A 13384-nucleotide genomic window follows, 5' to 3' on the forward strand; every position below is an offset into this window, starting at 1 on the left:
GATAACAGTTCATTTTTCAGAAATATTTCAAGTTCTTTGCTTTTCTTTCTAGACTCCAAAGTCTTTCTTTGTAGAAAAGTCAATAAAACATATTTTAGCTGTTCAATATGTTCAGGGATTGAGTCTGTTTTCAAAAGATACAGCATAGTTTATAATAAAAAAGCCTTTCCAGTTTAGTGTGTTATTATAATGGTCATGATATTTGATGCTTTTCTGGTGTGTCAGCCACTATAGGACTGAGATTAACTGTTCACAGTTAGGCACCCTCATAATCAAAGAAAGCAACTAAAAAGGCCAAACCCCAAAGGTTAAAAACCAAAGAAGCAGGTAAAAGAAATAACCCCCCTCTCTTGACATTGGGGTGCTGGTCATTCATGTCTACAGCAGCCAAAGTATTGTGCTTGTTAGAATATATCTTATTAGTGCATTATCACTGACTGTGTCCTTCTGGAGGGAGTGACTTTTGTTATAAAAATACCCACTGAGGAGATGCCTTCAGATTTCTTTCTTTATATATACTAATGAGTAATTTACCCAAGAAAAACAGCATTTCCACTTGGATGTAACTTCAATATCACATTACTTTGCACTGTAAGGACAAATACTAAGGAAGAGCAAATCAGAATGTCAGTTGCAGATGAATTTTGGGAGTCAGTTCTACTATGACCCACCACACCCAAAACCAGATTTTCTTCCATTAATATCATTGAAAATGTTGTCTACTTGACAAACTTGAATGAATCAAGGCTTAGAACATACATCATAGCACTGCCTTAGAACAGGGACCGTGCCACTCCTCCTGTACCGCACAGTGATAAGCAACTTGGTGTCAAATGATAAATAAACTCTTCTCACTGGAGAAATTTGCCTGGTAAAACAGCTCAGTGTATTCAATCATGACTTTAACAGCAAAAACTCTGAATTATAGTTACTCCATGCTAGCAGAAACCTCTTATTCAGAAGTCCATCATGTTACATAATACCATGTGAATTGTTGTAAAGATTTTGAGAATTTCTAGTTTTAACCATGTTCCTGCTGTTCATCTGAACTTTAGTCATCCAGCTAAAGCCACAAGGCTTCTAAAAAAGAGCTTCTTTCAATGGAGGTGTAATGTGGCTCTTAAATGTGTTTTCCAGACTCTGTGACTGCCCACACAAAATAAATGGCGTTGTTTGCACAATATTCTGAAGTGCTAGTAACCAGGAGAAAATTATATTTGGGGTTGTACTCAAAGGAAAATAGGAGGGAAAGGTATACTTGGTAGCCATATTTTGCGTTTTTAAACGTACAGTTGCTTAAGGGCTAATTCTAATAATTTTCTACAATTTTCTTGAATTATAATGCTCCTCAATTAGATGATTTTTTTTTTCTGTTTAAGCAGTGAAAGAGAAAAAATTTTCCTACTTAACAAAAAGCCATCCTGGTAGTACAATGATGGGTCTTGATGTTCCATCTTAAATATGGAGTCCATTAGGATCTAGACATCATATCTTCTGATACTTAATTTCTTTAAGTTTCAGCAGTATATCATTTGGTCCAATTTCTTCCTTCTCATCAACACAATACTCCTGAGACTTCAGTTATATGTAGTTTTGTATGATCTTTCCATTCTCAAAGCTTCTGACAAGAACTAGACATTTTTACCATCCGGTTGAGTCTTAAATAGAAGATGTCATATTTAACCCATGTGTTAAAGAAATTGTATTTGGATAAAGCATGTTTTCCTGAAGGACATCAGCTCTTCTTTAAAAATCTTAAAGAATCCATAACTCTATTTACTTATGACTTGTAAACCATATATTTCTATTTTTGGAGGCTTTTTTCTTCAATCTGCAGAAGTGACATCTCGTTAAGTGTTTGGTTTTTAAAATGTTGCTACCTCCTGACTCTTATTTTGGGCACACTGGATTGTAATTTAACATCTGATATGACACAACCTTCCTTTGCTTTTCTGTTTTGTTCCAAAATTAGATAAGAAATATGTATGGAATACATCGGGATTTTCTGCAAGATTATTGTTAGCTGCTTTTGTAATGACATTAAACTATTTATCATTATCTTACTATTTACAAAGGAAATAGTAGTGCTTCTTTCCTAAAACTGTAATTTTCCTTCATTATGGGCACAAAAAAGTGATTTCTTTCTCTTTCTCAAGCAGGTCTAGGTTTTCATTACAAATTTTCTATAGTTTATATTGGTTGCTACTTAATATCTGTTCGCCATTTGATGTAACTTGCTAAAAAAGAAGAAAAAATACTGTTCCTCCACCAGCTGAAATAGGCTTTTAATAAGTCATAATTTTGATTATATTATTTATATGATATGTATTTTATTTTATATATTTATTACATAAAATTTCTATATTTTATTAGTTTATTTTATTATTTTATTCTATATTTGGCCCTCTTTTTTAACCTTTGCTGGGCCTCTTTTTTTCTTGTAAGCTTTATTTGATTTCATAATGGCTCAAGTTCTTACACAATGGTATAAGATGAGCACTACTTTCTTTTCCTACATAAACGCAATTCCAGCTCCCTCACCTGATCATGTCAACCTCTGAAAGAAAATCATCAAGCTAATTGTGGTTATAAAAGTCTGGAAGGAAGATGCATAACTGAAAAATCACACTTCCATTTGAATAAATTGTTCCTATGCAATTTACTAGAAATGGTTATCTCAGCAGTAGAATAAAAAAATAAGAGTTTATATAGGGACAGAGAAATTGTTCTTCAAATAATATGGCACTAACATTACCTGGAAACTTTCTTAAAGGCTCTCTTACCAGATTCTAACATCATTATCCTTGTGTCATTAAACAAAATTTGCTAAAACAATCAGATACATGAAAGAACCTGGACTTTGGGGAAAGTATTACTAGCTAAGGACAACCAATGTAAAATCACTTAAAGAAAAGTGAAAAAAAAATACAAGAAATTAGAGATGAGTCAGTCATACCATCTAGAAGAGGGAGATGATGTACAAAACTGCCTTTGAAAATCAGTGGGCTTAGCATACCTCAATCATTTAGTTTTCAATACAGGTTTGAATGACTGCAGTCTAACAAAACACCACTTCTTATATGTATGCCACTTGCCCTAAAGGCACAGGGTTTTTTATCTCATTTAGTTCCCAGTGAAAGACAGTTAAACTAAGGTATATTACATTACATTTTCTGAAATTTAAAACTATGTTATGGGCAGTTATCGAATCACCTGCCTAATCCTGAAATGTTATTCTGCTATAACTTGATCATATGTTTAATCCCAGCAGGATTTATTTTTTAAACAATCAAACTTAAAGAGAGAAAAAAAATATTGTCACAGAAAAATCAGCTGCTTCAGGTAAAATAATCCTGTTTATGAGTAAAGTGGTTCAGCTGGCCTCCAGATACCTATTTTTTTAACAGGGATTAGAAATTGAGATTATACAAAACACATAATGTACTTCTAAAATTTTACAAGGGGAAAGCATCTTAATGATTAATAGGTTAGCTGGATGACTATCAGTTGGTGGCTTTTTTTCCTTTTATATAATTTAGGAGGCCAATCTGCATTATGCCCTAAGTAGAATCTCCATTTTTTTAACATTTTTTTTTTCCCTTTGTTGAACACCAGCTTCAATTGGTGTTTTCCTACTATTCACTGTGTGAATGTGTCTGTGTGGGAATGTGTTGCATAGTAGAAATCTAGAAAGAGGCAACCTGGTCAAGGATGTAGCATGTCATACAGAGCTTTAATCCAAGAGAGGTCACCAGTTTCAAAACCTTAGGAGCTTACTTGGATTTTCCAGCTCTTTTATGCCCAGCTATGAAATAAGTTGCCCTTTCTTAGGAAACGAGCATTGGTAGGGTGTGGATTTCACACTGGAAGCTTGTGAAAAAGAAAATAGTCACCAATAGGTGAGTAAAAGCCACTTAAATAAGGAAAGTAAGTGTTTAGAGCTTTCCAGTTATTGGAATGTTATTGAAATATGTCATGTATTTGGAATGAGAATATCCCAGACCCACAAGGACATGATAATTACAAACTTGGAAGACATTTGGGTAACAATGGTCCCTGTGTTCTGGTGTTTACTGCTGTGAATAATGTGTAAGAGCCTAATGGGAGCAAAATATATAAATAAATTATGAACTGCAACTGTATATAGATTACAATTTTAAATTCGTTTCATGGCTGAAAAAGCTGGGGTTTGTTTTATAAAAATGCATTTTCTATAATCTTTCAGTGTATCTTTGCATGAGTTTTAGAGATATCATATTTATTACAAGATTTTTTTTTTAAGGGATGTGTGTCCACCAGTAGAGGAAATAACAGACTGAGAGAATCCATGCAGATGGAGCTAATTAGCTGTGGGATCCAACCAGGAGAAAAATCAGTCATGGTTTCACAAATTCACTGTTTATTATCTCTGCATGCATCTTAAGGACTTAGTGCCTAAAGGGGCTTCAGGTCTGTGTTGTGTTGGGTTAGGAGGGAAAGTGATCAGTCTGCAGGGTAGAGAGAAAGGGGAATTCTGAGGAACAGGACTCAAAAAGTAGAAAGTAATTGCATCAGCAGGGAACTGTGATCAGATGGTGTGTGGAGCAGAAGCCCATTTTCCTACACAGTGTGCAAGGGTGACATGATTCCAAGTTCCAAGTGTCTTGAAATTGGAGATCTTGGGTTCTCCCTGTTGGGTGCTTTCAGGTCAAGTTTACCTTTCTGTTCAACAGACAAAAAAAACCCTCACTGCTTGGAAGGCTGACACTCTTTGCTCAAGGTTCACACACAGCGGTGTGTGCAGAAATGAGTGGGGAAGGAGGAGATCATGGCTGGCTTAAGACACGTTGGTGTTTGTTAACACAACGTGTGTCTGTGTTAAACACAGTATAAGTCTTATGGAAAATGTAGTTAAACATTATTTAAGGACCTTTCTTAAAGTCAATAGGATAATCTGGACTTTATACTGAGCTTTAATTTGCTTGCATCCTGGCTTTTTTTCTGTCTAATTTGAACTGGAATTGAATTATGTAACAAAATAAGAACTCAGATTTTTTGGTATTTTAGATATATGTGTGCTGTACTTCAAGACAGGTGTAATGAGTTAAGCAGTTTGATATTTTCTGCTGTTTCTCCTGCTTTAGTTTTAGGCAACTTTGTAATGATATTTCTCATGCCAGAGACATTATTTAAATGCTCTGTTCTGCTTTCCTGAGCACGTGACATGTATGGCTCAAAAGACCAGTTAAAGTGATCCTTTCCTATCTAATATTTTTAAAAATTGCAATAAAATACATTCAGATTTTTTTCTTTAGCAATAATCTTTGTTCATAGTGTTTGCTGAGAGGTGCTAAAGCAGAAGAGAGATTGCAGTCTTTGTCCCAGCTTGAAACAATCAAACACAGCTTTAAATATGAAGTTTGCACAGGCTGAAGTTTTTTTAGAGCATATTTAAAGATAGTGTGAATATCTTTACCTTTGAATACTTTTGAGAATATCTTTAAGCATACTTAAAGATATACAAATATATCTCTTGTAGAAAAATTTTAACCCACTAATTATCCAAATCAATTGGGGTCACTTTATATACGATTTAAGAATCAGCTCAGAGATTACATGTCCCTCTAGCCTTGTTTACAGGTGTAAACTTATAATTGTTGCCCTTCATGTTGTAGGAAATGATTAAAACTCACCTCATCTCAGAGCATTTGGAACAAACTCAGCACTAGAGAAAACCCTTAGTTTTGAAGCCCTTGAGTTATCTGGAATCTCCAAAGCTTTACATTATTGATGCTTGTGTTGAATTTCAAATTGTGCTTTCAATTGTCATCAGTTTGCAAAAACTGCACAATAAGATTAACAAACAATTTGTAAAATATTAAATAATGCATTGTTATTTTCTATTTTTATGTTAGTAAAGATATTATTAGTGGTAAAAAAAATTATTAAAAAAATGAAAGAGTAAATCTTCACTTTCTTAACAGAAATGCCAAAAAAAAACTGTGGAATATATAATTCCTAGAAATAATACAATCTCTCAGAAGAAATGGTAATTTCTAAACTTGTGTTAAAGATTTCATTGTGCTCTTAGAAGTTTCTTGCCTCAGGAGTTCTTTTCTTTCCCTTACAGATTTCTCGCTAAGTACTTTAGCACAGCAGTTAAGCTGTAAATAAGATTGCCCAGATGAAGAAACTGTTTACACCCAAGTATAGCTCAGAAAGTTGTTAAGAAATACAAGATGGATCACTCTTACTTCCCGCCCTCTGGACTTTTATCTAATAAGCTGGGTGCAGAAAGAAACACTTAGCATTTCCTATTTTTTTTTTTTTTTTTTTTGTATATAGCTATTATCTGGGGCTGTTGACCTATGTAGCTTTGATAAGATGGCAGAAAAGGGTGCTGTGCAGAAAAACCTCTAATCTCTTCAATCTTGAACAGTGAATTGCCTATGCACATTGATAAGCCTTTGGTGTACTGGATGTACTTACATTTAAAGCAAGAATTTATCTCCTTTTCTATTAATGCTTTAGAGGTTTCACAGACACTAATGGGCAATAAATAAGCAAATACTTTTTCTGACTTTGATAACTACATTTTGGAGTTTGTGAGACAAATGAGAATGAGCAGTTTCAAAGTACTAGTGATGCAAATATCTTTATCTTTCTTATCTCTATGAAACAAATCTTCATGAAGGTATTCTGTATGTGACTGGTGTTGCCATACTGATCTGGAAATGTGGCTAGTCTCCAACCAACTGTCTCTACAAAGTACCTGTAGGGTTAAACTTACTGCCTTGCTCATTATGAACCATGTGAAATTATGCTACATCCCCATCTCAGTTGTATTATTGAAAATTTCATAACATTTTTGTAGCTTTAAGAATGCAGAGACAGCTGAGACTACTTCATGAGGTAATCTAAAATTATTATATCTCTGATTTCACTTATATGTTCTCTTCAGCCTGAGGACCTGGTTGAAGGAAAACATTTTTAAACCATGAACCAATTATAACCTGCAAGACCTCAGTCTGTGAACCAGATACCTGCCAATGTGTGTCTAGGTCACTTTGTGTTATGGTTTTGCACTAAATCCTAAAAAAATTGCAGAATCAACACTGTGCCAAAAAACTGAGAAATTCCACAAAGATTTCATTAATTTAGGAGACTTGACTCTACTGGGTCAAAGGGATGTAGAGGCCAAGGTCAGACTGTTGGAAACACTATAGATTTATCACTAGAGGTTAACCAGTATGACAAATGATCATAGCAGGCTCCCTAGCTTCCAGCTGCAGAAGACAGCATAAAAATATTCTGCTAGTGAAACCTGGAAATTATTATTCTTCAGATCCAGAACATTATAATTTGGGATTTGATAAAAATTTATCCTAAATGAATCTTTTCTGATATCCCAAAGGAGTGATCCAGCATGATTTTCTCTGTGTGCTGAACCTTTCTCTTGTTCCCTTTTGCCCCCAGTGGGGAGGAAAAAGATTGTTTCCTGTCTTCTTGAATATTGTGGTTAACAGGCTTGAAGAAAAGTTTGTACTTTATGCAGTCTTAGTGTAGCCTACCTAAAGAACTTTTAGGGAGAAGTGCAAGTCAATCTCTTTTTTTCCCCTAAAGCTATCTTGCTGTAAAACACCAGCCTTAATGGTTGGCTGCATGCTTTTCTGACTCTGTAAAAGTTACACCAGTAGTTCTCACTAATGTTAGTAGAAACAGGGTGCATAGCTTGAGGACAGATTATAGTCTTTGTCTTGCAGGACATGAAAATAATTGAGACTTTGTTGTCAGGACCTGAAGTTTTTTTCAAGTGCTAATGTGTTTTGACAAGACAAAAGTACATCTCATACTGAAAGACACACATCCTGGAATGTTAGATGGGGACGTACAAAACACACAAGTCACCAAGCAATTCATATCACTTTTGTGATCTCCACCATAGCCCAAAAAACCTTTTGTTCAAGTGTGTTCAGCATTTTCCAGTTGATAAAAAAAACGGTTGTCCTTGAGGAAGACATTTGTCATCTGTGCTAAGTAATTATCACTAAAAGAGCTTAAATCACATCTTTTAAATAAAATAATTAATTTTTTTTTCAGAAAATGCAAGTAAATTTTATGGACAGAAATAATATCCTTTTTTTTTTTTTATGTCGAAAAATACCAATATTTGTACAGTTTAAAGATCAATGTGTGTGGATGTTGTTTTTTTTAATTTAAACCCCCTTTTAAATCAGTGAGCGATAAATGTTTTAGATATTTTGTTTACTCTTCAAAAAGAATAATGCTTTTATTGGTTTAACTCTGTGTATATGCATCTCTTACAAATGTGGGTTTTTGTGTTTCTGTATTAGATTATTCACCTGGTATTTATAATGCAGAAGAAAACCAATCAGCATTATTCTGAATTCCTGGTGCTGTGCCCAGGAATTAAGAAATCACTGTCTCTGATTCTTTTCCTTCTTTGTCAAGCAGATATTATTTTAAATTTTCGAACAACATATGTCAGCAAGTCTGGCCAAGTGATATTTGAAGCAAGATCTATCTGTATCCACTATGTGACCACGTGGTTTATCATTGACTTAATTGCTGCACTTCCTTTTGATCTTCTTTATGCTTTCAACGTCACTGTGGTAAGTACTAAAGAAGACACCCGTCTTCTTAATTGTTCTCTTTTTTCATGAGGAGTTTGTTGATGTGGGGTTTTTTCCCCCAGATCTGGAGACTGAAACTGAATTCACTAAAATACCTAGGTGTCTTTTACAGCTTTGTGGGGTATTTTCACCCGGGATGTACCAATTTTTTAATTCCATTATCTTTGCTTTGTAAATGGTTGCATCTAAGTTAGCTTCATGTCTAATTACTCAAATACAGTTTGCTATGACTTTTGCTCTCTTATGGTGCATAAATTCAGTCCTTAATTTGTCAAGACTCACATTTTTACTGTGGTAAAGTAAATCATTGTTACGGTCAACAGGTTTATTTAATCAGGAATCCTCTTTCTCTTTACTTGTGGGAATTTTTATGCAAAAAAATTACAGCCTGACTACTAAATTTTTGTGTGTTCTAACATGTATTGCTTACAATTGTCACTTACTTTAACTTTGGTTTCAACTCATCTTTTTTTTCTTTTTTTTAGAAATGTTACGACAAAAGGCATAATCTGCTTTGCAAATGTCCTAAAATTAAGTGATGTCACAATCATGATGGATTACTTTTGTGTTGGCTTACTTATGCTAAGACAAAGGTTTTTATTCTGCTAGCCCTATTGGATTTTGTAGAGTAAGGATCTACAAAACAAAATTGCAATAAACCAACAAGTAAACAATTCCCCCCCCAAAAAAAAATGCAAATACCTCCTGTGCCTCTGAATCAAAAGGTTTAGTTTTTGAAAAAAATATCAGCAGATGTTTCTAAATTTTGTGGGTTTTGTCATAAAAGACTAAGTTTATCAGCTGTCCACTTTCTAAGTCCCATAATTTTGATCTTTCATAAACAGATGCACTCAATCTCAATTTCATTACAAGTGTTACAGAGAAGTACAGAGATGATAGGATAAATGCATACCAAAACAAACAAACAAACAAACAAACAAACAAAAACAAAAAAAAAACAACAAACATAGAAAAACACTCGTTAGGAAGGGTCCCATATAAGGCGTCATGATTGATTTTATAATTTAGTTTAATTTCCTTCAATGAATTCTCTTTTTGTGCCATTTTTTACATAAAGAACCATCAATTTAATGCTAGTGCAGATGCTTTTTTAGAACCTGATTTTTAGTTTTACATTGTTCACTGTTTCATTATAAAAGCTGGGTAATCTATTTAAATATATTACTATCTCAGTTTATCCCTCACACTCAAACCAAACAGCCATCATAATGCTGCTGATTTAATTTCTATTAATAATTTTCATTAAGTTAACCATGTTTACTTTTTCTGCCAAAGAAAAAAATTTAAAAATCTGAAAACAAATTTTTGTCCACACTGGAAGGACTGATAAGATTTCCATACTTAATTCTGGAAAAGAAAGTACTATCCAATGATTATTTGTACAATTAAAATGTCACATTATTAAAAATGCTGCCATAATATGATTAATACACATCTCCTGACGTACTTTTAAGCTTTTTCCCTTAATAAGACCTCTGTATGATTCCTTGATGGGAACACAGTGCCTTACTGTATCACATCTCCTGTTGTGACAAGACTTGGCAACTGTTAATATAAACCTCAAGATAACAATGACTTATCGACTGTCTCAAGAATGAGGGAGGTGTTAATCACGCAACACTGTTTTCAGACTTCATGATTTGATAAGCCATTTCCTCGTGTCTGTTCTCAGATTTTCATTTCATCGACTTTCAGATGTTGCCTCAACAGAATGGTGAGAAGGGGCATCAGGGAGCATCTCACTCCTTTGCTGCTCAGGCCCCCCCGGCACAAAGGCCAGACCTTTAGGGATGCTCTAAATTCTGCAAGCCGTTGGTATAGTGCCACACATACCTGTGTCATATGTCATGTGTCATGTGTCATACCCCAGCTGGGGACTGATGGAGCCAGAGTGCATGTAAATGCTGTGGAGTTGTTTGCTGTTTTGAACATATTTGGAAAGAAACAAAAGTTAAACTGTATGAGTTGGCTCTACTGCCTTTACACCCTACCTGGATTCTGCCCTAGCATTAAAATCAGGGACTCTTTGGAGATCAGAGACCACAGGCACACTCCTGCCTATCCTCAGTGTGTGCCGAGAGCCCAGATCCTTCCATCCTTGCGTTCACCTGACATAAAGGTTCCCTTAATTTGGGAAAATATGGTTTCAAATGTTGCCATAAAACCCAGGCCATTAAGCACTAGTTATAGTGATTGAATTTCTCCGTTTTGAGTAGCTATCGATGGTTGAGGAGAAAGAGTATCATTTTTTGAGGAAAAGAAAATAACCAGGTGGCCAAAAAATTACCAAAAATCTATCCCACAAGTAATTTCGTAAAATGTGTCCCATTTCTTCATTAATTCATTTTTTATGGAGACGGTTCTTCCAAGAAGAGAACTTCATCATTGGTTTGTAGCAACTTTATTTTTTGTCAGTACTGCTCAGGACTTTGCTATTTGAGTTTGTGTTAGTCTCAGATAAAATTCTGTCCCTGTCCTTTTGACAGAAAAAGGTTAACCCAGCTAGTCTAAAACGATTAACAAAATGGAAAATTTTGATGATTTTATATCTGTGGGCAAAAAAAATCTATGCAGGCACAAGTATGAGTGCTGACTCCGTATTTTGTCTTCCTAAATTTGTGACATAGAAAAAGAAGCTGCCTGATGGCATTTTAGATCTTCCAATGACATATTGGGCACAATACCAGAGGAGCATTTGGCATGACTAATGAGAAAATTCAGTGCAGTAATACATGATTAATTACACCTGTGTTCAATTTTATGAAGAAATTATTTTGAAATGGGGTAGTCCTTAGGCCTTAAAATGCAACCTGCTTCCACATTAAAAAGAATATTATGATATATGATTCATGTCTTTGTAGCTTAACAAAAATTGTCAGAATTTAGGGAAGAGTGATAACTGGCAGGGCACACATAGAATTATAGCAGTCCTTTTGCAATTTCTTGTTCGTAGGAATCTTAAAAAAAGAATGAAATAATTTTAACAAAGCTGTCATTATTTAACTGTGATGTTTTACAGCACAGCCCCCCATGTGAAGATGAAGGCTCCAATGTGTAGGCCACAGTGCATATACTATCATTGTATAATCATTATACAAATGTTTAAACGTTACTGCTACACCTTGAAGAGTCAGTCATGAACAGGGACCTATTTATGTTATAAATGCAACAGAACCATGTTTGGTTCAAACAAGCTGATGAGACAAGAAAACTTAACTTTGTGAGATGAATTACCACTGAAACAGAGGCAGTTGGTACAGTTTAACAGCAGTTACAGAATATCTACAAATTAAAGCTATATGATTGTAATAATATAAACATGGCAATTACTTCAACTTTCTGCCCTAGATTTGCAGATATTCTTGGGCTTAAGGCCACAGACATAACTAATTCTCTGGCACTGTAGAGGAGAATGACATAGAAATGAAATGCAAGAAACAACCTTGTAAATATTTGTGTGCTCAAATGTCAGACCTTACTTTAACAATGTGTTTTGAAAAATGCCATATTTTTTGTTGATCTTCTTTTTTTCCTTCCTATGTTCATGAAAAAATGTAAAGATTCTTGAGAAAGAAAAACAACACATTAAATAATGGGCTGCAAATATTGCCCTTTGAAGAGGCTCATGGGAGAATTACTTGTGCACTACCAAAACTGTAGTGACAAAAAAAAATAATGCTTGTAAATTTCTTATTTTCCTCTTTACAGGTTTCTCACATACTTAACTCCTGAGAGTGGAATATAATCAATGAGTTGTTAAATCTTTGAAAAAAATAAAAAACACCTGATGTTACAGAATATAACAGTCACGTCAGGTGCAACTGTTGGTGAATGCACACCAATAAATAATAAAATTTAGATTTCAGACTATTAGCTTTGGTAACAGAAAGGCTGAGCATCAGAATATTCTGGATTAGCAAAAGCAAAAAGGTATTGATTGAGCTGTGATTTTAAACTTGCTTTTGAGAGAGCTCTTTACTGTGCTCTGGGAGTGCTGCGGCAAGACACGTCAAGTCTGATGTTACTTTTCCAGCTGATGTGGGTATCCTGTATCAAGCAGGCCTTAATCTTACTGTCTCATTAACGAAGGAAGAAAAAAATAGCTTACTGTTAATAAAAATTATGGCTATTTAATCTTAGACAAATACATTAAATCTGTTTGGATCCTAATCTGTATATTGCTTGCTAACTCTGCCCAACAGCTGAAGCTCAAGCCAAGCACATTCCCTGTAAAACTGTGGGCTGTGCACAGTGTGCTGTGGATGTTGGTTGCAGGATGCTCTGGAAGGGTTGGGGTCATCCAGAGACTGTTCACTTTATGCTGGAACTCCTCTAAAGCCAGGGCCATACACTTCATAAACTGATGTATACTTAGAGTGCTGAGCAGATTAGGTGCGGCTTTTGCCACATAAACTTGAAAGGCAATGATATTTTAGTTAAGGAATATAAGAAGCAGTGTTAAAAGTTTTAATGAAAGCATTTTTGGACTACTACTTAGTGCAGAGCAGTAAAATATGTCCAGGTCCCTGAACAGGGTTAAATCTCAAGAACAAATCTGAGCCTTCTCTAACATCTCTGCTTTATTGTTCTGCAAAATATCTGCTATTTTTTATTGCCTCTTCCATGCTGAATTATAGGCTGGTTTCATCTCATACACAGTTAAATTAGGTCTACTGTTAGCTGAAGCTGAAAATCATTGTGTGCTTGGAGATACTTGTTTTGTGGTTTTG

General features: G+C 34.7%; 1 protein-coding gene across 1 annotated transcript in view; it reads left to right on the plus strand.

Annotated features, from left to right (window-relative positions):
• The window catches only part of KCNH8 (potassium voltage-gated channel subfamily H member 8), a 177337-nt gene that overhangs the window by 95630 nt on the left and 68323 nt on the right, over window positions 1-13384 (plus strand). The window contains exon 6 of the mRNA XM_041466515.1: window positions 8455-8612. Coding sequence (XP_041322449.1) covers window positions 8455-8612 — 158 coding nt within the window. The remainder of the gene's footprint in view (window positions 1-8454; window positions 8613-13384) is intronic.

This window comes from Pyrgilauda ruficollis, unplaced genomic scaffold, assembly GCF_017590135.1.
Source record: "Pyrgilauda ruficollis isolate IOZ18807 unplaced genomic scaffold, ASM1759013v1 scaffold2, whole genome shotgun sequence".
NCBI classification, from domain to species: Eukaryota; Metazoa; Chordata; class Aves; order Passeriformes; family Passeridae; genus Pyrgilauda; species Pyrgilauda ruficollis.